At 27.3% G+C, this 25,886-nt stretch overlaps 2 protein-coding genes across 2 annotated transcripts in view; one reads left to right on the forward strand and one right to left on the reverse strand.

The window, feature by feature from the left end:
- Positions 1-222: 222 nt before the first annotated feature.
- The window catches only part of LOC142329173 (uncharacterized), a 36,002-nt gene continuing 10,338 nt past the window's right edge, over positions 223-25,886 (reverse strand). Inside the window, exons 2-3 of the mRNA XM_075373560.1 lie at positions 3,652-3,718; positions 223-2,114 (exon numbers count right to left, since the gene is read on the reverse strand). Of these exons, the coding sequence (XP_075229675.1) occupies positions 223-2,114; positions 3,652-3,718 (1,959 nt within the window). The remainder of the gene's footprint in view (positions 2,115-3,651; positions 3,719-25,886) is intronic.
- Positions 9,165-23,406, forward strand: LOC142329411 (uncharacterized). Its single transcript, XM_075373998.1, has 2 exons — positions 9,165-9,414; positions 16,493-23,406. The coding sequence occupies exon 2, from the start codon at positions 16,501-16,503 to the stop codon at positions 18,022-18,024; it is 1,524 nt and encodes a 507-aa protein (XP_075230113.1). The 5' UTR covers positions 9,165-9,414; positions 16,493-16,500; the 3' UTR covers positions 18,025-23,406.

Here is a 25,886-nt window from a genome sequence, read left to right on the forward strand (position 1 = left end):
AACTGGATTTAATGAAAACAAGGAATCCAGTTTTCTGAATGAACCAGTGTTTTACTAGTGAATGAACTTATATAGTGTATTAGTAATTTTAATGAATTAAGTCAGACTGAAACCATCACCCCCTTACAATGCTTCCATTATAATATGATGTGTTGATCCATTATGCTAGTGTATAACAAAAAAGATAAAAATGTGACAAATATTAAATAACAAATTATTAATTTATTCAATATAAACAGAATCTTTGAGTAATAAATTATTGATTATAAACGTATAAGTAAGAGAAATTTCCATGTTTTCTTTTATATTAATTCCAATTAATACTACATTTTTAATAACTGGATTAAAAATTGTTTTATTTTTATAATTGTTATAACAGTCTTTATCAATAATTTCTGATAATATTTCAGTACGAGAACGATTATAATTTACTTTCACCACAACACCAGCATCATAATTTTTATTAAATAATATAAAATCAGGAATTTTCATTGTAATACCCTTAGACCAATCAATTGCTATTCTAAAATAAGACTTTGATATTACAGTAAATATTATAGAATGGATTTTATTTTTACAAAATGTTGAATTGTTTACATTCATGGACTTTAATAATACTTTTAATGAATCTCTGAAACGTATGAAATTTTCTTTTTCAGATTTAATATTAATTGAATTTAAAATATTAGCACAAGTCTCAGCATTATCAATATGAAGACCTTCATTTTGATACTGTTCATTTAAATTATTTATCAGTTCTTCTTTTATAAGATCATTAGCGATTCTGAGAGTAGATAATTTCATTTCGGGTGGTTTTGATAAAACTTTTAGCCGAATCTCATTGTAAGATAAGTAACCGAGTTCTAACAAAAATGTGAAAAATAAATAAGGTAAAACCGGGAATTTTTGTTTATAAGTCTTTAAAATGAAATACTGTAAACCTCGTAAAAACAGTATTTTAGATTTGGATGATGTTACAGCATGGACATTAAAACCTTGAATTAATTTTTCAATGTGGTACTTTAATAAAGGAATGTAAAAGGCATTCTTTAATGGGTATACATAACCAAACATTTGTGAGTAACTACTAAATGAGTTATATTTTAAATAATTTTGCACTAATGATGTACTAAAAACACTTTTTTTCTTTGTAATATCAATGTAACCACTGGCCTTTTGAAAGAAAATTGATGATTGTTCATTACTAATATTGTATTTATTAAAAAGCTTATATATTTCATTTAGTGTTACACCAAAATATTTTACAAAAATGTGATTATCTAGAAACCTATATTCTTTAAAAAGGTTACAACAACAAAGTTTACCACCAGCCATAAAAGAAACTCCAGCTACTATAGACTTTTTAACAAATTTATTTTTTTTAATTAAGTGACTGACAAACTCACATTGAAACTCTATAATAAAACCGAGATATTTTTCATTACTTGTAGCAATAGCATTATTAATATGGGTATCGTATTCATCAATAAGAACAACTACCTGTTTTCTAAAATGTTTACTCATAACTCCAGTTAAAAAGTACAATCCATCATTTATCTGCAATAATGTTAAATTTGAACATGTATTTTCATTATAAAATATATTAAAATATGTTTTTTGTTTTACAGATAAATATTTACTTTTCATTAAGTAACCATATTGCTGGTATGTTCTATGAATCAACAATTTAAACATATCATTTGTACTTTCGTATGGACAACCTTTAAAGATCTTAAAATTAACTAAAATTACAGGATGACGTCCAAAGTGTTTATTAACACATGGCCAAGCATTTCTTATCTTTAACAAATTCCTATTAAACAAATTATAATTTTTTGTATATCTAATAGGTTTTTTAATATTTTTAGTTGGGTATCCATCTTCATTTAATTCTATTTCTAAAAATGTCTTGAGCATATTTATATTAGTAGTTTTACCAAAACCATCAGGAGCAGTAATCAAGATATTTGTATAATCTTCTTTGAAAATGTATTTTATAAATGAACTTTTATCAATAAATGATGGTGATTTAATTACCTTCATTAACTCTGAAGAATCATACTTTGTATCACTTAAACCAGTTTCCTTCAATTGCACCTTCAATGCTTCAAGAACTGTAAACAGAAAAAGATACATTACTTTAATCAAATTCCTCTAATCTAAATACTGTTAGTCCATACTACATCCAATAATATTATTCCAAAAATTAAATTCATAAAATGTTAAATTTTATTGTTCTCTTAAAACAAGACAAGATCTAATCTGTCTTCAGATTAGATTTTCAACAAATCAGATTGTCACAGCAACATATCAATGAAAAGTAACAACCAGCAATATGCTTTTACATACCATCTGTAGTCCATTCAGTGTCATTAAAGTAATGGTCAATGAAACATAGAACCTGTCATTGTTGTTCCTGTTATTTGTGAGGTGTATGGCACATTTAAATTCTTACAAACAGTAGGACAGCACTACTGAAGGTTTTTGACAATTTTATAAGCGAAACATTTTCTGACTGAAACATTGAAACATTGAAACATTTTCTGAGTGGATGTACTCTTGGGCCCATTTTTATTAAGAGTTCGGGTACAGAAACCTCTGTCTGAATGATCATCTAGCTTCACCAGAATTACTACACAAGGCAGAATGGTTCTACTAACGAGGCACTAAACTACCTGCCACATGCACTAAACTACAAGTGGCCTCATGCTATTGCAGAGGCCACTTGTACATAAAAGCAGATCAAATCAGACAACCTGGGTAGAGAAGAGTTTACCTCAAGTCTGAAAGTACAACCTTCTTCCCTGCCCAGAGTGATAAGGATCAATATGAATCCAAACCATGAATGGCTATTACAGTGAATGTTTGGGGGCTAATAGAAGTCCCTGTTTATCAAACACTGTGGTCAGATTTCACATGCAAATCTATAGCTGGTCATAAAGCTGAATTGGGTGGTCATTGAATTTAGTCTCCTGTATAAGAATGGGCTCTTCTAAATTCATATCTTCCTAATTTGCATCAACACTGTGGAAAACAGTACCATCAATTGCCGAAGATGCTGAAAAAATGACTGAAAGTGTTACGATGTAAGTATATTACCATAAAATCTACCTGATTTGTCTTTAATAATTAACTATTTGGAATGGAATGGAATGCAAAGTTGGCAGGAGTCTATTACTCCCTACTCCATCGCAGAACCTGGACAGAGTCCCTTGCTGCTGGATCATTCTAATCGGGCTTGTTTTTTTAATTGGTTAATTTTATATAGCGGGTCTAATTTTTAAAAGTTTTGTTTATTAATTTAGTGTTTTAAGGACGGATTTAATTGCATTCCAATTCCGTTGTTAAACCAGCGTTATCGAACCCATTTCATGGGCCAACCGCGGAAGGCTAGGCTTATAAAGCCTGTCCTCCCGACGTAATTCCCCTCTTAACTATTTAGAACAATTTTTACAATTAAGCACTACGGACAAAAACATTATAAAGTTTTGTATAATCTTCACTGGTGACTATCATAGACATTGTAAAACTTTTATTAAAGACATTATAAAAATTAAAAAATTCTTAATTTTATTTTTAACAGTATAAAAATGTAAAAGTACTTTTTAATGTTTATGGCTTATAGTAAATTCTATAACACTAAAAACTTACCATTACTTAACCTTGCTGGTACTACATAAAACCAGAGAATGAAGCCAATGTAAATTTTCAAGTGCATCTGTAAAAATTAATTGAAATTCACTATTAAAAAAAAATAATAATAATCACTAGTCTCTTTTTAATAAGCTATCTATTCTTAAGCTAAGAAAATTAAGATTTCACTGTAGTTATAATCAACGTAACAACAGCTAAATAAGAAAGTAATTGGTATCATGGTAATGATGACAGTATGTTGATTTTAGTGATTAATATCATGAAAATTATACTGGTGTATTTCTTTTCTATATAAAAGTTCTCCCACATTTTCATGCTGATCTGATTTTAATATATTCTTTAATTCATTCATTATTTGATATTTTGCTACATAAACAACAGAATTCTGCTACTTCTAATACATTTTATTCTCCTTTCTAAATATAATTTCTCATTATTCTCCTACCTGTAGCAATTCATTACTTTTCTTTCACTTTTATATTTCTTTTTAAATTAAATTTCTCTCCTACCAATTAATACACTTTATTTAGTATTTCTTCAAATGTATTTTTAGTTTGAGATCAGCATAATGAGTTTGAGTAAGAAGGCTTACGTTTTTATAAAATAATTGTTTTGTACAACCACTTTTTCAATGCAAAAAATTAAAACTTTTAATATTTTCTAACAGAGGAATATTATCAAGAAATCTAATAATCCAATAAACCATTTTTCTACTCCTAGACTACTAAGCTTGTAATCACAAGTATAATTCTTTTATTTCCTTTATTGGTTTTTCAATATTAAAAAAAAAATAATGGGATATTCTTGTCTCATTCTTTTCTTTATTGCAGCTTGCCTTTTCTATTTCCTACTTGATTCTTAAATAAATAACTCAATTTTTTTAATAAATTTTAATCCTTTTCTCTTAAACTTATAAACTTGCTATTCCATTTTATATTTAAACCTTTTTTTCAAAATCAACAAATGACATATAGCAGTTTTGTTCTTCTTCAAGATGACTTTGAACATTTATCAGAAATTTAAAGTTGTTTCTTGTGATCTCATGCATTTCCTGAAAATAAATTATTTTTGCTATAATTAATGAAAATTACTATAATTTGTGCAGCCATATGTTTAACATGTTTATTATATATATTAAAAAAAAAAATAATTTATTTTTAATATTGTTAAACTGTTTTGTACGTTTAAATTGTACCAATCAGTATTTACTATTACTCAGTAATGATGAAAAATATAATGTTAATTTTCTACCACTACATTTTAATTGTTAAAAATAGCCTTTAAAATTTACAGTAATATTTAACCATACATTTTAAAATAGTTTAATGATAAATGGATCTGTAATAAATGTTTTTTTTTTTTTGTCTTCAGTCATTTGACTGGTTTGATGCAGCTCTCCAAGATTCCCTAACTAGTGCTAGTCGTTTCATTTCAGTATACCCTCTACATCCTACATCCCTAACAATTTGTTTTACATATTCCAAACGTGGCCTGTCTACACAATTTTTCCCTTCTACCTGTCCTTCCAATATTAAAGCGACTATTCCAGGATGCCTTAGTATGTGGCCTATAAGTCTGTCTCTTCTTTTAACTATATTTTTCCAAATGCTTCTTTCTTCATCTATTTGCCACAATACCTCTTCATTTGTCACTTTATCCACCCATCTGATTTTTAACATTCTCCTATAGCACCACATTTCAAAAGCTTCTAATCTTTTCTTTTCAGATACTCCGATTGTCCAAGTTTCACTTCCATATAAAGTGACACTCCAAACATACACTTTCAAAAATCTTTTCCTGATATTTAAATTAATTTTTGATGTAAACAAATTATATTTCTTACTGAAGGCTCGTTTAGCTTGTGCTATTCGGCATTTTATATCGCTCCTGCTTCGTCCATCTTTAGTAAATCTACTTCCCAAATAACAAAATTCTTCTATGCCGTTAAATTAAATTCTTCTAAGGACTTCATCTATGCCGTTCATTGTTTCTACTAAATCCTTCTTACTTTCGGCTAGAATTACTATATCATCAGCAAATCATAGCATCTTTATCTTTTCACCTTGTACTGTTACTCCGAATCTAAATTGTTCTTTAACATCATCATTAACTGCTAGTTCCATGTAAAGATTAAAAAGTAACGGAGATAGGGAACATCCTTGTCGGACTCCCTTTCTTATTACGGCTTCTTTCTTATGTAATTCAATTGTTACTGTTGCTGTTTGGTTCCTGTACATGTTAGCAATTGTTCTTCTATCTCTGTATTTGAACCCTAATTTTCTCTGTAATAAATGTAACAAATAATAAAGGACTGCAGTCCTGATATCTAAGGGATGTTAGTAATGGTAAGAAAATATACGGCTAAGGTCCTCTTTTGACTATGGCAATGAACAGCTGCTTTAGACACGGAATATTTTATGACTGTCTTAATACTGTATGTAAGTCCCTATTATCAAGAAGAATGATCCTGTGGCTCTAGATAGTTGCAGGCCCTTATCTAATTAAGGTGAAACAATTATGAAAAGTTAATTTATGGACCGTCTTGAAAGCAGAAATTTGTGAACTGACTCTCAACATTGATTTAGACATCTTAGTCTATGGTGATTTGCAGTAATCCATCTGGTATTGAGCATCTTGGATGGTTTCAAAACAATTGGTGAGACTCTATGATATTGACTTTTGCTGGTCTTAGAAAGTGTCCAACTAGGTTTCACGTGACAGACTTCTAAATATTGAGAAGCATGGATTCAGGAGGGAAAGTTTTGCAAATAAATAGAAAACGGAAGTGGTCAGTGAGAGAGGCCAGCTCTGAATCTGGTAGTTTCACCAGTTCAACTGGTAAAGCACAATATATTGCAGAGCTTCATAGTCAGCTCTAGCTTTTCTGGCCGTAGTAAATGACCTCATCCTGGTGAAGACATCTTACTACTTGGAATGACATCACCATTCACTCAAATGGGAGTATGATCTGAAGGGCAGAGTCCAATGCGAGGAACATGTTTGATAAGAGACAAACTATGTGCTACTTGCAGTGCTCATCCAGACTGTCTAAATGAAAACAAATTTTAGAAGATGATATGCATCCTCAGTCAAAGAAGTCTATCAACTTACACGGAAATCAAATTTATTGTCAGCTCTGAGCTGTCATGGAGGAAGCAGGTTAACACAATCAATATCAAGCTGGCACACATAATTTACCTAACTTCATGGTCTGCATGTTAAAGCCCTTGCTCATAGAGATCTTCTTGATGGCAGTTTACTTCACCTCACAATACAGTCATCTTAAGCTGTGGACTATGGTTTTGGGACTGTCCCTTCATGATAGCATACTTTGACTTGGGAAAAGGACTTTACATCTTCTCTTCAAACAAATGGATGTTTCACAGTAGATAAATTTTCACAAGACTCTGCATTCTGGTCATCAGACAGCTCATCCTTTTTAGTTTACTTCAGACAAGGACAAACACTTAAATTGGACCCATATCCCATTCGTCAGTCCACCACCATGAGTGTTCTGTCTGCCATGAGTAAATGTTTGTCCTTCTTTAAAGTAAGCGATAAAGGGTAAGCTAACTGAGACTGAGATAGGTCCCAATTTTCAGAAGTCCCAAAGCTACAGATTTTAAAGTTGATATCAATGCATAACTGATTGCCAGGCCATTTTATTCAGTAAGGGAATTCTCTGAAGCCATTTTTAAGATCTTGTCTGAAATCCCAGTGTTACTCTTGAATTTGTAAATAATTCTATTGTGTACTGTAAATTGTATTTGTTTCATGAATAGTTTTGAGACATTCTATCCAACAGAGCTGACATTGATGAAAATCAAGGTAATCATAAAACATAACATTACAACACTCCTTGGCTTTATATTTATAAATAACATTGATGTTAAAAGGGTATAACTGACAATTTTTTTGGGCATTTTTTGTATTATGTAGATGCATAAATTGATGTTGAAATAGCATAGCAGTGTTTGATCATAACTTAAAATTGTCTGAACTAAATGAATATAAAAGTACCTAATATGAAACTTTTTAGTTTTTAACAATAAAATGTCTAGTAATATAGGATTTGAATAAGAACAGTCAAAACAGGTCTAAAAAAAGACAACCAGAAACAAATGCAATATGATGAAAAAATGCTATACTCAAAGGATAGAACAAATAATTTTTGCAACAAAAAAATTGCCAGTTTATTAGTAAAAATAGTAATTTGTATTTTTCCAAAAATGTGGTTAATTGGTAGTTGCCATTTTAAAAAATGTAAAATTTAAAATCAGCAAATGTTGAAAGTAGAGAGTAATTCGTTGATCATGATAAAATACAATCGTTTAAAATATTTGAGTCTAACATAAAAAATACTGGAACTAAAAGCCTTTTTGAGTAATTGCTGGTTGCTTTCTTTTTGTTAAACAAACACAACATTGATCAAATATATTACTCAGTTACACTCTGGTAGAATTTTGTCGCTATAAAGATAGTTGCTATTGAAAGCATTGCTACTGAACACACCATTGAAGAATAATAGAACTTTTCCTAGGAGAAAAAGAAAGATAACAATAAATTTGATATTATGAATTAATAATAATAATATAAAGTATAATATAATATGAATAGTGTAATATAATAATAATATGAAGTAATATGAAATATAACTTTATATTAGGGTCTATATATTATTTTTTAAGCTGGTGAAGTTTAAAAACAAAGTAGAATTTAAAGCATGTTATAAACATCAAAATACATATAAAAGTGTAATACTTTCTTTGCTTAAATACATATTTTTCAGTGCATTGTAACATTGTATGTTACAATCAGAGTAATTTTAAAATATTTCTCCCAGGAATAATAAAAATACTATATTGCTTCATAAGGCAATACTGGCTATTTGTTCTCTACTTACACTATTCGTAATTCTACTCTAATGCATTCAAAAATATTAAATACCAACTACTTTCAATTAAAATAACTCTTTCTAAATATTTCTTATATAAACCAACGTAGATCACATAAACAAGCACCCCATTCACTAGGTTATTAACCGTTTTAACCATAACGAAATAATATTGACTACTATTACTGTTTTAATGCTACAGCAAGAAAAATGTGACACATTAAACTTTCAGTGACAAATTAATCACAACCTGCAAAATTTTAAATCAAAATCCCACACAAACTACTTTCAAATTAAAATCAAACTTCTACACAGCTGGCTGCCCAACTTACCAACATACACAAATAAATATAAATTCTCTGATAATCCGAAATGCCAACTAAAAAGTGAAGTGAACAAGAACTATAGTTTCTCATACTCATTTACAATTATTGTTAAAATATATATATTAATTTACTTTGAGATATAGAAGATTAGTAGCAACTTAAACGAAAATTATATTTCCTCATTACAGCCTCATTATTTATTTTCTATCAATGATTTTAAATAACTGTAAGCTGAAATAGACAGGAATGAAATAATCATGATCTCAAAAGGATAATTATAAACATTACATTTCAATTTCGTTATACAGTATTTTCTGTTACATTTATCTATATACAAATAATATGGTAGTTTAATGTGGTTTGTTTTGTTTTCATTCATAACCTCATTAGTGTTATGTCGTTCTAACCTTAAAAATGTTTGCGAATTCGAATGTGCAGTAATTTGTTACAATGCAAGCATATAATGAAATTTATGAGATATTCATTACTTAGTATCGGTGATTTATCGTAAATTCATTGGTTTAAAACATTATATATCAGGTAAGAACAAATTTTTGTAAGTACAATTTACCTTAACGCTATATTTGTTTGCTGTGTTTATTTACTTTGACAAGGTGTGTTGAATGTTTGTTTACTTAAATTCAAATTATAATCATAAAATAAATGTGACGTATGAAATCAAATCGTTTTTCTAAATCTATTTGTAAGATGTTTGGAAAAAAATCAGTAATGTACCTTTAAAATGTGAGAGGCCTATCTGATAGTTGGATGTATCTTTTAAAGCAATCAGTCTTTCCTTATATGTGAAATTGCAATTGAAAACATCATTGAGAGCAGATAATGCCTGTTGTTTTAAAATAAATCTAATTCAATTAATGGTTTGCTGTATTAAACTAATTGTGTGCTGAATGATACAATCAACTCAAAAATCTCAATTTTTCTCTAATGTCTATTATTTGACTTAAAACAGATAAGATAATTCTTATCAAATTATTTTGTGTAATCATATCTTTAAAAAAAGTGAATATGTTTATAGCTGTAATATAATAATATATTTCACCTCCATCGTTTAAAAGTGTTTCTGTTTTTAACCTAGCTTTTAAGGTTTATTAATGAAAATTTGGAAGATTGTATTCTAGCTTTGTAATTTTTGAAAATAGTATAATGATTTATAATTATTTAATGTTTGCTAAAATAACAAAAAATAGAGTTTTAACAATATATAATTTTATCAAATAAAAATAAGTGGATTCTGCTTTATCAGAACCACACTAATTTGGCCTAGTAAAGTGGGCTACTCATTCACTGAAGCTTCCAGAAAATAAATAAATTTACTTCAAATAAAGAAAAAATCAACCATATCCTATGTATCTTAAATGTAAAATTAACTTGAATACATAAGTAATTTCTACATAAAGAGATTATAAGTTTAGCCTAGTTTGTTAATATTGTAGTGGTGTGTAAATAATAGTAAGGTAAATAAAAATACAAATTGCTGTAATTGTAAATCAATAAAATTAACAATGATTAATCCTCAGTTAAAAAAATAAAACATATGACTATAGAAAATGTACACTTAAGATTTATTTTAAATTCATCCATTGTGCAGTGATTGATCGATGAATTGATTTACTGTGCAGACATTATCTTTGATTGAGATTTTTTACAAACTTGAAAAAATTTCAAATTTTTGTATTGAACTGTTTTTATTGCCTTATTACATAAAATATCATTAAAGTCAAGCAGTAAATTTATCCACATCCTTTTGCTATAACTTACAGGTTCACCTTAATCATTATCATTTTCATTCACCATATTTACAGCACATCTTTTTCTGGTATGATATTATGACATTTTACATTTTTATTAGAGCATTCTACATTTTTGTCAGTTTTTGTGGATTCTTTATGGTTTTCAACTTGTGTAGGTCTTTTGGAATTGTTGTGTAATGAGCTGATTGACAGATTACAAAACTGCAATGGGCAAAGCAATTTTGAATTGTGGTTCCACTTATTTTGTGCCAGCTATTTGCTACATGCTGTGTATTACTTGCTCTAACTGACTTGCTCTGACTTCTTTAGATGAGGAGGATGAAACCAAGCTATTTTTCTCTGTTTAGTGTTAAATATGATTTACCAATTTGACACAATATTTACACATACTTACTAACAAAACATTACCAAAATTAAAAGGATTTTCTAAAAAAACTCCCCTTCAGACTTAGAAATAAAGAAAACTGTTAACTCAGCAAAATACACTGGCAGCATGGGATAACTCTCTCAGTTTATATGTATAAAATTTATGAAGCAAAAAAGGTAATTGTATGAGACAAAACTGATGTGAAATACAATTTTATGTACAGCTAATTAACTACAAAGTAAGATTAACTACAACAAAGTAAGATTAACTACAAAGTAAGATAAAAATATATGTAACAGTCACATATTGCCATCCTACCAAGCATAGTTTGACATTAATTAGGATTAAATCTGTTTGATAACTTTTGAAATTGTGGTCTCATCAACAAGTGGTTCCATAGGCGCCAACAAAGTTGTATCAAAACATTCTTATGATATTCACTCTGGCGTTTGCTTTTTATTATTAATTACTAATGTTGCACATTAATTACATGAACAATAAAGTTTACTTAAATTCAGTTTTTATGAACAGATTGGGTGGAATCTTAAAAAATAGTGTGGTTGTAAGAGATCTGTTAAACTGATATGGAGTTGTTCAGATTGCTTTCCTCCCACAAATGCTTGTAGAATTAGTTTCTACATATATTTCTGAGAAGAGTACATTCTACCATTTTACTTACTCCATTCACTTGTGTTGAGCAAGAAACAATATATACTATTTGTTTGTCACTATCATGAAAGAATGAAATAATTTGTTTAGAAATAAATCGCATCTACAATTAACTATTATGTATGAAATATATAAAATATCATACTTAGTTCAAATCTTTTAATAAAATGTTTTGTTACATTCTTCCTTGGATTTTCCTTTCATAAGATAATTTTTACATTAGTGAGAGAAGTACCCCACCATAACGAAAGGATATTTATTGTTGGTTTTTTACAGGTCATGTAAGTCAATGTTTACAAAATCTCCAATATAATTAGATCTTACGATAGACCATAATGTGATTGTGCATTGTTTCTCAGCATGGTTTATATTTATTGATATGAAGTTGTAAGTTAATGTAATTTTTAGTTGATTAAAGTAATCTAATCATTCCAAAGACAAAGGAAAAAAATTTGATGACAATATTTTTACAGTTAGGCATTTAAACTTCACTGATAAATAGTTTGCCATTCAGTACACATACAATTTCCAGTTTTTTGGCTTTAATTGTAGTTTTGTTCCCAATCAAAACAACTTAATAAATGATGTTCATTGATCTTCCTTACTGGTATTGATTGTGATGGTGCAGTTTAAAATTAACACTTGTGCTTTATTTGCAGTTTTCCAACAGTTATATGCTTTTCTTTCAGTTATCAGATTTTCATTGCTTCTCTCTTTCAGTTACATTTGGGACTTGGTTGAATAATAGCATGCATTCAAGAGATCATTTCAGCTCAACCAAGGTGATCATTACTCCTAGAGTTCAAAATAAAACATAGTCAATTTTTTGTGTTTTAATGCAAATTTCCTCTCCATCTTAAATGTGGTTAATGTTTTTATTATCAAGAGTATTTTGAGTTTTTTCCTTAGTTCCACCAATGCAATCACCTTCAGAACATTTCAACATCTCCCTCTAGTGCTTGATATAACATAGTCTAATCATAACTTGGTTCATTTATTTGAGTGGCTTTACAGTATTCATAACACTTGCCTGGTTTGTTTTATTTTTGTAAAAAAGAATATGTATCTTTGTCATCTTGTTCCGATTGCTTCTAGTTTATGAATAAGCACTTTATTGCAACTTGATGCATTTTTTCTTAAAAGATTAAAAATTATGATTTTTCTGTCAATAAGTCCTGTAGGAATAAAATCATTTCAGAAGCTGTTGCAGCATTTCCACATTCTCACTATGCATGCAATTTTAGACTGAATTATAACAGATATACTTCGGCATCAAAGCATCTTTCCTTTATTGTTGTGATATTCAGTCTCCTTTCTTTTTCAAATGAGTTTGTACCCTTAACTTCCAGTTATAGAAGGTTATTTCCAGGCTAAATGTAGTCTTCATTTCAGTTGCTTGTTGCTATTTTAAAGATGCAATTTTTGTTATTTCGTTGGCAATAAGCACTGTCTGGAACTTTTTATTTTTGTCAGTTAACTTGATTATATAAATACTACACTTATAATCTATTGAATAATAAACTTATTTACTTAATTATAACATTTATTATTAGGTAAGTAAATGTAATTAATTTAAGTAAATTAAAGATAACAAGTGATTAAATTCAATTGCCTTCTTGATTCTATTGTCAAAATTTTGATGAACTAACTTTATAAAACTATTTGTTACTAAACAAAAATTAATCCTTATATTACATTTATAAGTACAATGTATTATATAAATTAGTTTTTCTATAAAGTTAGTTATTACTTAAGATTAAGACTATAAAAGTTTTGAATGATAAATCAAATGAAATATTTTCAGTGTGTTTTCAGTCATCAGTGATAGTGTGTTGTTCTCAGCAAGGTATCAGCTGATATTATTATTGGTAGATTTTTTTTGGTTAAGCCAACATACTATTTAGAATGTGGTCAAAAATGTTTTTTTTTTTATTAGTTTCTTAGTTCCCATTAGTTTTGCAGCATACTTATACATATACAACAAACATGTTAGCAAAATAATATTCTGGCTGACAGGCTTTGATGCTACTATCTTGAAGTACTGAAGCAACAAATTTTATACAATTTTTGTGGTTTTTTTTTATTCTTATTTTGGTTTTGGATTTCATTATTATTAATTTTTCCAAAATTATACTTGCCTTTATTCTTTTTTATTGAGTGTAGTTTAATCCTGTATTCTATTGGTGTTTAGTTCCAGGTATGAAAGGACAGTGTGAACAATTTTTTATAATGTATAAACAAAATTTACCACAAACAAAACTTTACAATGAATATGAACATAATAAGAAAATAGACGTTTTTGTTCTTATGTCACAAAACATTGCCATAAAACCTATCTTCAACAATAAATATATTCTCATTTAAACATCTCAAAGCATGCAGCTGTGATTGGAGCTGCTTTTACAATTATGAGCCGTAAATTAGTCAACACCTGGATTACTTTTGGCATCTGAAGCCCACTTAGAAGAATTCAACTCTATAAAGTACCCAGCACAACTAAGAGATATAAGAGGCACACTCTCTGACTCACTCCTATATAAAATAAATAAATAAAAATTCATTTTGTTAATGTTTATAAACAAAGATAAGAAAATAGCCTACAAATTTAAAAATATTCAAATATAGAGTGGTGTTGTTATGAACTAAACAAAGCAAACTGTTATTACACACAGAATAAATACAATGTTCATGGAATACATAAATTACTTTAACTGCTCAGTGCTGTACATCACTCAAACAAAATGTAGTTCAAACAAAGATGCAGTAGAAATTTAAAAGCTCTATACAGCAACATAGAGTCTTGCCAATTATCTCATAAACACAAATCCAACAATATTCACAATCTTGATAATTATATAGGTGTGAAAAAAAGCTCCATATTTTAATCACTTGAACATTATGAAATATGTATACACACAAAAACCCTCAACAACACTATATTAAATAAACAGACATGATTCAGATCCCACATATTTTATCTTATTATGTGGTTGAGAAATATGTAGGATCTGAATCGTGTTCACGTTTTAAAAATGTGACTCTAATTGAAAAAAGTCGCCAGCAAAAACATCAGTGTGAAAACAGCAGCAGCAATATTGTATTAAAAAAATTGGTTTGGTTTATTGGTGTCAGTTATTATCTATAAATATATGACTTTGTATACACACTAATGTTCATAAAAACTTTGTCAACTAATAGTTTTATAACCATAATAAATATTTCTTATATAGTTTTAAGCTGTTTTGCTGATTTTAAGTTGATGGAGAGGGTTCTCAGTTTGATCCATGTACTTTTGTTAAAATATGTTCAATTAATACATAACCATTTGCATCAGTTTTTTAAATTTTGTAAAGGTTCTCAGCTGGTTCAATAGATTGTTTACTGGGTTATTATAGCATAATTATGTATATAAAATTTATCTCTGTGAAAGTTTATCTGTTTGTTTGTTTACTACAGCATCACGTACGAATCAGCTGACCCAATTGCTTTCAAATTTACAGGCTACATCCTAGATATCCCAGGGAAGCTATAGGTTAAGGTCCTAGCCTCCTTAGGGGTAAAGTTGTGAATTAAAGAAACAGATATTAATCCTTTTACTCCATTACATTTTTGTCACCATGCAACAGAAATATAATGAAGTAAAATGACTAATTCATTATATTTTAATGAATATCTGTAAAATATTTTAGTATTCTAGTATTACTAAAAAACACAGATTACTATATTTTAGTATTTTAGTCATTACTAATTTGTCTTTTGTAATTTAGTTTTTTCTTTCCAAGTATTTGTAAAATCTTACTTCCGTCTTCGTCATTTCCTCTTCTCTTTTTTGTAAATAATGCCCCCTTTCATTATTAATTTATTCATTATTAATTTTTCTTCTTCCTTCCATGTAGTTTTTTTCAATATTTTTCATCATGCCCTCAAAGAAGAGATCGAATCTAGGACGATCAAGTGCTGCTAAGCATAGCTAGTTTCACAAGGACAAGAAACCAAAGAGAAAAGAGATTAGCGCCTGGATGTTGAATAAGCATATAAATCTAAAAGTTTCTCGCAACCATGAGGATAACAAATGCATTAGGGATTTGGCTAGACAGTTGGGCAAATGAAGCGAGCCCTGATCGGCTATCATATACATGTATTTATAAAATCTTAAGTTATATTGATTGGTATTACAAAAAAAATATTTTTATGAAAGCTTAAAAATTTTGGTGGAAAAATTGAGGTTAAGATAATACATACCTTGCAATCCAGACAATTGTAGCTTATGCCCATAGTATCTTAGATCATAGGGTCAATAGTTATTATTTAAGATTGTTTTGTTTCATTCGTTTTCTAATTTTTTCAACATGCAGGTTTCTCACTTTTTGTGTTTCTAGTGAACTGCTTTTTTCATATTGGCATTTTTTGCAAGCATATCTGTGTTTTTTAAATATAATTATCTTTCTTATGTATCATATAAAATGATATATTTACTTAAAAATAAATAAATAAAACTGTCATCAAATGACCTTAAAAATTAATACAATATACCATTTTTTTTTTTTTATGAAATTCTGATGTCAGTACTAAATGAAGTATTAGCAAGTTGGTAGCCCTTCGTGTTTAATTTCATACAAAGTTTATGAAATTGAAATTTAATGAACTATAAATTTAATAGATTAATAATTTTGTATTTTATAGTACTTTTTTAGTAGTTAATCATTTTTTTAGTTGGTTTTATTATTTTTTAAAAGTATTTTGTTAAAAAAATATCTTTAAGAAACTTAAATCTTTGTAACTTTTGATTTTTAATTTTTATTTTTTCCAGAGATACATATGCCTCAGTTAAAACAGCCATTGTCTTTGTACCAACAGTGTAAAACGATTGTTAACTCTATGATACTTGATACATGCAGGTTAATTGAACAACAGTATGGGACGTATGATGATATTATTTGCCAAACAGTTGTCACCAATTTCCAACAGTATTTGTTATCAAATATACCTGGACATATACTGGATGAACTTTGTAATAACATTGTTATACAAGGTGTAATTTCAGTAAAACCCAATGCCCAGTGCGGTAATACTCATAATGTTGATTCTAGAATATTACTGTCAGTTTATTTACATAATAATATGCGTAAGTTTTCTGTTAGTATAAGATTACCTAATGATGATTTATTCTGGATTAAAAAGTTGTATAATTTTCATAAAATCATTACTCTTGATTTAAGAATGACTTGTACAGATGAGATATTGGAAGTTGTCGGGAAGAATTGTAGGCTTTTAGAAGAAATTAATATATTGTCAAAATCAGAAAGTTGTGAAACCGGTGATAAAGCATTAAATGCTTTAAAATTGAAATATTTTATTTCAGACAATGGTCTGCGTCATTTATGTCACTGTAAGAATTTAAAAAAGGTAGTAATGAATAAGATGCTGAGAACTCAGTGCGCTGGACGTATGATGACTCATGATGGAATAAAAGATGTTATTAAATCTTTACCAAAATTACAATATATCAGTTACACTGATGTCGGAATGATCGTCGATACTTTGGTAGATGAAATTGATGAATTAGCATTAACGCATATTAACGACTGTCATTCAAAATCTAGTCATATACGTTCCATATCAAAATTATGTCCTAATCTTCAAGAATTATGTCTCAGTCAACCTATGTCATCGACAGATCGAAATGTTGCTAGCGATATTGTTCAAACTTTAACTCATAGTAATTTAAAATTATCTGTTTTAGAACTTACGTTTTTCCCTTTAGAAAAATCGTTTGAAGACTTTTTAAAAGTAAAGGGTGTGTATTTAACTAGTCTTTCTTTATGGAGTACAGAGCCTGTGAGTTCAAACGAATTAATTCTTTTAGGAAGATTTTGCCCCAATATTGAAAATGTTCATTTAAAAGAATTAACACCTAATATTTCTGATCTGGAAAATCTTCATTTAGCTGAAAAACAACCAATGCTAACATTTTTGAGATGTTTATATTTATCTGGAAGAAGTTGGTTACCACATATTATTATTCCACTTTGTCTCCGCTATGCTACACAATTAACTAATCTTTGCTTAGTAAACAACGAATATACTGATATAATGGATGATACTGTAAATAAAATACTTAAAGTTAATCCTTTAATTAATCTAAAATATGTTTATTTATTTTCTGGTTGTTTAATTTCATTTGAAACTATTGTAAAATTAGTATCTGTTTGTCCTAATTTAATGCATCTTACTGCTTGGAAACATGCAGGTTTAGATCCTGAAGATGTTTCAAATTTAATGCTTGAAATGCAAAGTAAAAATATGAATATTGAATTGATGTGTTCCTCTTATACCCTTTAATTCGACATAATATTGTTGAGGTCATTCTCTGCATTCCGTTTTTAATAAATAATTTCAATTAAAATAGTTTTAATACGACTTCATGTATAAATAGAAAAAATATTTTATTTTATATTTGTAAAAGAAATGACTGATAGTTTGTATTATTCTTGTTGCCTTCTTTTTTTTTTTTATTAAGTATATCTCATATATAATTATGTTCCTGTACTATAGCTTTTTAGATAATTTTTTATTTAACTTTTTTTATTTTGTATTCATTGTTGTAAATGGCCAGGTTAATTATACTGTAACTTGGCACTCATTGTTATATATATATATTTTTTATTAATATTTATTATATTGTTATTTTTAATTTTATTATTTTTGTATTTGTCAAAACTTGTTGCCATTTTAAATTGTTCTAAACCAATTAATGAGACTACATGTGGCTTTGTATCCTATTTAAGATTAATTGTCCATCAGTCTATGTAAAATTGCTAATGATCAGATGTCAAGCTGAAACAATTAATTCAGTAAGTATTGTAGCACCATGAAGATTTGATACGTGGTTGTCTCTAATATTTATTATAAACTAGAAAATTTGGTATAAATTAAAACATTAGTGAAATATGAAATTTCAGGTTAATTTCTGAGTAAAAAATTACTTATGCAATGTATTTTATTTTCTTCTGTAGCTCAAAAAAGATGGTAATTAAAATAAAATTAAAACAATTTTTTATATTGAAATAAAAATCAAAGAAATACTCGCATTAAAAGTTACTCTTACTAAAACAACTGATATCACCTTCTTTGCATTGTGCTAAAGACTTTCTTTTGTATGATGCTGAAGGAATCACCAATTCCTTTCAAAATTGTTTACTGCAATCGCTTTTTATATCTTCCTTTGCAATGATTTCAGTGTTTTCCTCAACCATTTTGAAAACTTTTTATAATATGTTTAAAGTTTAAAGATAATTGTATAAAACACCTATCATTTCCTTCATTTGTTTGATCGTTTTCAATAACATATTTTCCTTTTGTCAATTCTAAACCATCCTCATCATTCAGCATCATAGTTTCTTTTCTGTGTTCTCCACTTTTAAATCAAACAGAGAACATCTTCTGATAACAATTTTCTTATTTCAGCAATTTTTCACAATGTGGTTTTGATATAGAAAAAGTTGATACTTTCTTAACCACCATTGATTATAATTAATTTCTACAGTAATTTAAAGTTTTTAATTGTAATTCATCCACTGATTATTTTACATTGATAATTTATGGAACATTGATTCAGTATTGGTAAAACCTTGCAGGTTACTAACCATTGATGGCATATCTATCTTTAAATAAGCAAATTATTTTGGGTATAATGAATACATGTGGCCTAATTGCTTTACCAATAATTTAAACCTGCTTAAATTAAGGAACTACTACTACATGTTTTGATTTTTTCTCTTGTTCTAGATAATGTAAGTTTTTATATAAACTGTATAATATCCCAAGAAAAAAAAGAAATTTTTTTAAAAAAGTGCACTAAGTTCTTTAACACTTCAATGTAGTCTTAATTTTGATGTGATAAATCAATTCAGTTTTTGTTAATATAGAATGTGAAACTAAACAAGAAATGGTGTGTTTCTGTGAGTTGCTTTTTCAATTCTTTAATACTCTTACAATGATTTATTTATTAGAATTGAGTTTAATGAAAATATGCAGTTAAAATAATAAATCAAAATTCTATTATAGAATATTATATATAGTATTCATTTTTGTGTAATAAAAATTATGATGACATAATATCTATATTTTTCCCTTCTTAGTAATTTAATGCCAAAAAAATAATATAAAAAGTTTTTAAAAATGTTTGTAATATATATAATTAAATAGATTTGTAAACACTGTTAGGTCTTCAATAATTTATTACACCAGTTTTTTGATAAGTACTCATCATAGCAGGATTACAATTTTTTTTAATAACAAATATTCACTGTGTAATCAAAAACTTTAATTTAAAAAAAATGTTGAAAACTTTATTCAAGAATTTTTAATGAGCTTTGTAAAATTTTGTTTTGTTGTACATTTTACTATTTCTTGTTATTTCTATTATTTGTTTTGTATTAGTGATTATTTATCTGATATTATGTGAATAAATTCAGTATTTGTTACAAACCTTTTTGGATATAAATGAAAAAAAAAGTGAGTAATTAAGGCTTAAATAGTCTTTATAGGTCTTTGAAGATTCATAGAATGATTACATGGGTTCAAGTGTGAGATAGCACTAAGCTTATTTTTAATTGAAAAAATCCTTGTTATGAGATTTCCTTTCAAAAAATAATTATGCCACTTAAATTAGCTAAATGCAAATAAGCTAATAAGGGCTTACTGGCAACAATGAATTTTTCATGTTTGAGCTTATAAATTATTTGATTTTATTTTTATAATAATTAATTTACACATCTTTCTTATCAAAATTAATATTAAGAAATTTTTTTATTTAATCAATATTTTAGTTCAAAAACGTTTTTCCTACAAGATCATTAAATTTTTACGTACTGTAAGGTATCAGTACTTACTTATGAAGGTATCATCATCATCATCAATGACTGCTTTCCCATATGTTAAATCCCATAAATGTATTTTGTAATGTTTTTTGTTACTGCTAACTACTACCATATTTATTGAATTTTGTTGAATTCATCAAGATTAAATTCCAACAATATTAACTATTATATTATTTGAAAACAAATTTCTGATTTATATAAATTAGCATGAATATTTCATTTTAAACCTCATCTCAAAAAACATTTATTCATTCATTGAATTTAAGAATTGTCTTACTTGACAACATAATTTTGTCATACTTGTAAAATAAAAATTTGGTCAGGCTGGTCAAAAGGATTTCTATTAAAAACTGATTGTAAGACTCATTGCATCAGAGAGTACTATGATAGAAATTAGTCAATAACACTACACCGTGCCCTGACAGTATGAACTGTTATGCATTTATGTTGTACTGTTAGCTTGTATGAAGAACTGTAATGTAATCATTATCAGGAAAGAAGCTAGATGTGTAAACCTCTTTCATATTGCTTTATTAATGCAGTGGTGATGGAAGGTGATAAAGTATCATTAAAAAAAACCATAGCCAAAAATTAGCTTCAAACTGAGCAGTTGATAACTGATAATTGGTAGAAAGATTATAGAAATATTTACAAGAAGTAAGATCAGAAAGATTATCCTGAAAAGCATAAATACACTGTTTGTTGCAAAAGTAGAACTTAAGCAATTGTCGTATGATAAAAAGAAATTCATTAAGACTGACTGATAAAATCATAATGTATTCATGCTGATTTAAAATTTTTTTCTAAAACCTATGAATTGGCCTTTTTTGGAAATGCTAAATAACAAAGAGCTTCTCTCAACTTATAGTAGAAAGTTTTGGCTTGATTTTTGTGAATGCGATTAAAATTATTTTGATTAAGAAGAAATTCTGAAAGATATGGTGTTTTCATCTGTTTTATTAAAAAATCTGTGAAGTGTATTCAGAAAGACTAAAATTAATATGCCACAGGCAAATCTTAGTCATTCATGTGAGTGGCGATAATCTGTTTATTGATTTTTACTGTTTACTATGATATCTTTTTTCAACATTTTTTACTTTATATATTTTAATGTCATTTGTAAATGCGGCATAAATATATAGTGTGTTATTAAATGAAGGTACTATGTTTGTCAATGATGGGGAAATGAATTTTTAAAAACCATTTTAAATTATGAACTGAACCAGATGTATTAAATGCAGAGTTTAAAAAATTATTTAATGATATTTTCAGTCTCTTTTGTGTCATTTTTAGTGATTTGCTGTTCTTCCCATTCTGGTTGTCAGTAAGCTTCCTCAAACCAGCCAATCTTATATAATTATTGTCTTTAGATGTTACACAGAGCACTCAAAATATCTGTGTCGTCTGAAGAACCCATAGAACTTAACATTATGCAATACCTAACACACACACGATATGACAGCACAGTCATTGGCGTACTAATTAACAAAATAAATAATATATCAAACTTTTGTATTAATGTGCAACTTATGCACTTGAGTATGTAAATACTGAGAATATAGTTCAAAAATTAAAAAAAAATCTGTTCTAGTGTAGAATTCAGAACAAAACCCAAAACAAAGTATTACATACTGATCATAGTCACTATATAAACAAAATTTCTCTGAAATATATAAACCGAACTTCTCTGATTATATAGTATTCTTCTTTGATCATGCAGGACACAGGTTCAGAAAAATGTATGAGTATATAAAATCCTTCACAGCACCTTCTTCAGTCAACAGTCCTCTAATTTGGCATGATGCAAATCACAAATTCATCATCAACCTTGGAAATAACCTTGATATTCTAGTTATACATAAAATATTACCATATCTTTAATGTCATTGAACATTATGAAATGTATGAATACATAATGTTATACATTAAATTAACTGAGTGTTCAAATACAACACACTTTTTGGTCACATTTTAAGTACGTACATCAGTAGGGACATACTCCTACTGACTCTACCCTGGCAGTGGTAATGTTTTCAATTAATACTACCAGGTGGCAATTAAAAACATTACAAGTGATTTAAAAACAAAAGTTAATAAATTAATCTTTTAAAAATGCTGATAGTTTTTAATACAATAATTGTTTTAATGCTTTAAAAAATGTTTTTGTATAAATCAATTTTTTAACTTTAAAAGTAATTTAGTATAACCTATAACAACATTTGTCATTTACAATCTGTTTAAAAATTGTCAAGTAAATTTATATTATTTATGAGCAAGCCACCTTGATTGCTATATTTATATTTATGTGATTAATTTATTTTGTTTATAAGAAGTGCAGGCGTATATGTTTGTATGTAACAATAATTTATGTTATTAAACCAAATTCAAAAAATAGATTTATGATCTTATTGTGAAGGTTGTATTTTTTTATAAGAAAAATACAATATTTGAATTACTTATAATGTTACAATTTTATTACATAATGTCATTAAATATTTACTGGGTAATTTTAATATTTTCCAGAGTTACTTTGTTATCCAATAAATGCATAACAGTATATGTCTGAAAATATTGTAGGTCTATTGCTATCACAATCATATCATGCAGTTTCATAATCATATTGTTATGATTATAAAAAAAAATAAATAAATGTGAACAAGTTTTAAAATATTAATAAATCATTAAATGTTTACTAATTAATAAGTCAGTAACAAAATAATAGTATTTTTAGGTAGTATGTATGTAATGAAAATTGTGATTTAAATATAGTCAATTCTTGGTTGTTCATGGACAGAATTTTTGTAGAACTATGAGACAATAAAAGTGTGTCTGGTAAATTAAAGATTTAATTATTAATACATTTGATTCATATGTAAGGAACTAACATTCACATGCATACTGAGTATATTCAGAACAGTCATCGGCCTGAGAATAGATAAGTTTTCATCTGACTGATAGTTGCAAGATATCAACATTTTTAAAATCTCTACTCAGAAATGAAACATATTAACATGTAAAAGGGCTATTCCAAAAAAATAAGTACTTTTTAATTGGATCATAACTTAACTACGCTTTATAGATCACATCAGGAATGATAGGTATGCTATTCCACATATAATGAAAAGGAATTGCCTCAGCAGAAACAAGCAATATTGTGAAAAATCCTTGATAAAAGTCTCATTGAAAAGTATAAAATTACAGATAAGTGACTGTACTCCATACTAATGTGTAAACATACATATTTTATGAAGTAATAGTGATACAACTATGCAAAGGTAATGGAAAATACAATGTTTACCTAACTTAATAAAATTTTAAAGGTGTTAATAGCTAAATATTTAAATGAAGTGTTTTTAATATTAAATGAAGTGTATAAAAAGAAATCATATTTATCTGATTACTATTTTTAAAACTCATGGCAGAATAATATTGTTTTTAAAGGAAATTTGTTAATTTTATTTTAAATGAATCAATTAATGATTAGATATTTTACATTAAGTAATTTATTAAAAATAGAAACTGAAGTGGATTGAGGTCCTTCACTATCTGCAAAAGTGTTATTATATAACGTCTATTGAAAAAAAAAATTGTGTTTGTTTTGATACAAATGAAGAAGTACTGTTATTTTTTTGGAATGAATGACTTTTTATAGCAAATGTTTATATACCACTTTCTTGGCTATACGAATATAGGCTGCTAAAATTATAACTTGGAAATATACAGAGCAGACAAAAAAAAATAGATTTAAGTAAATTGTAAATAATCTGCAAAAAAAATTATTCCAATGTTCCATAGTCTAAAAAATTTATTTTGGCTTGTATTTTGTCATTATAATTCTGGACCCCTGTTGACCGTTTTTCTTCAAAGTAGTAGACAGATACGATCTTCAGAGAGAAATAATGTATTAAATTTTTGCAAAAATTGGAAAATCAGGTGGGGATGTTTGCCAAAATAAAATTTCAAATCAAGTGTGGCACTTTAGAAAAAAATTTTGTTACAAAAGTTGAATTATTTTTAATCAAAATAACAGATTAACAAAAAAAATGTATCCTTAAAAAATTACTTTATATATTCTTATTTTTTACCTAGTGTATAATTGCTTCAGAAAAATAGTTAGTGGGAGTTTTTGCATCAGTATTTTCTACATCAATAGGCCTTCAAACCAGTAAGAAAATTTGTTGCCATCCCCCACACAAATGTTCCCGTGATTAAAAATTAAAAATTTAAATTTTAAATTGATTATTTGAAATTTAAATCCATCTCTCAATTTTTTGTTGCATTTAAAATGTAAAAATCTTAATTTTTTTTCAGCTCCTAATCTTTAGTATTTATTTAAAAAATAGCCAAAAATTTTCATCCCTTCCTAGAAAAAAAATATATAATTCTAAATAAATTTAGAATTTAGAATTATAATTTATTTAGAGTTATATTTTTGTATCTTTTAGTGTACAATATGTATCTGTATTAAAAAAAGCCCCCTGATGCATGAGTCTCCAAATTTTCAAAATCTCGAAAAACACCTTTTAAATTATGATGCTAATATACTAATATTAAAAATGTTGATTATTTCGTTGAGCTTCTTGGCTTCCGAAATTAAATATCAAATGAATAATTTTGTATTTAGTAAAAGAAAATTGTTTAAATCTATAACATTAAGACTTATTATGATAAATTTTTTTTTTAATATGTCGAAGAAATAACTGAAGCTGGCTAATTGAACATTTTTGGTTGATATTTTTTAACACATTTATATCTTGTAAAAAGAATTTATATTTTTGGTTATGTTTTTTCAACAAAACGGATTATTTTAACTTAAAATACAAATAAAGTAGCAAATAGTATTGCATATATATATATATATATATATATATATATATATATATATATATATATAATACTACATTTACTGTTAATTTTCACTTAAGATCATTCTAAAAAAGTACCTCCTACATTTTTTTTTTTTTTTTTAATAATTTTGAAGGTTCATAACCATGTGATAGCTTAATTAATCAATTAAAAAAAAATTAAAGCAAAATAAAGTAAAAAAAAGGAACGTAGTTAAAATTTTAGTAGAAATTTTTATCATTTTTCTCATTCTTAATTTAATATCTATTTTACCAGATTGGTGACTTTAGAGTAATTAATTCAGCATCAAATAATGGGCAGGCAGGAGTAGGTTTCGTGATGAACAAGAAGATAGGGAGGAGAGTGGAGTATTTCAAGACGCATAGCGATAGAATCATTGTAATAAGGATAAAATCAAAACCTAAACCGACAACGATTGTTAACATCTATATGCCTACAAGCGCCCATGATGATGAT

The sequence above is a fragment of the Lycorma delicatula genome, chromosome 8 (genome assembly GCF_047948215.1).
Source record: "Lycorma delicatula isolate Av1 chromosome 8, ASM4794821v1, whole genome shotgun sequence".
NCBI classification, from domain to species: domain Eukaryota; kingdom Metazoa; phylum Arthropoda; class Insecta; order Hemiptera; family Fulgoridae; genus Lycorma; species Lycorma delicatula.

Coding starts and splice junctions, on each gene's coding strand:
- LOC142329411 (XM_075373998.1), top strand. CDS start 16,501: ATGCCTCAGTTAAAACAGCCATTGTCTTTGTACCAACAGTGTAAAACG.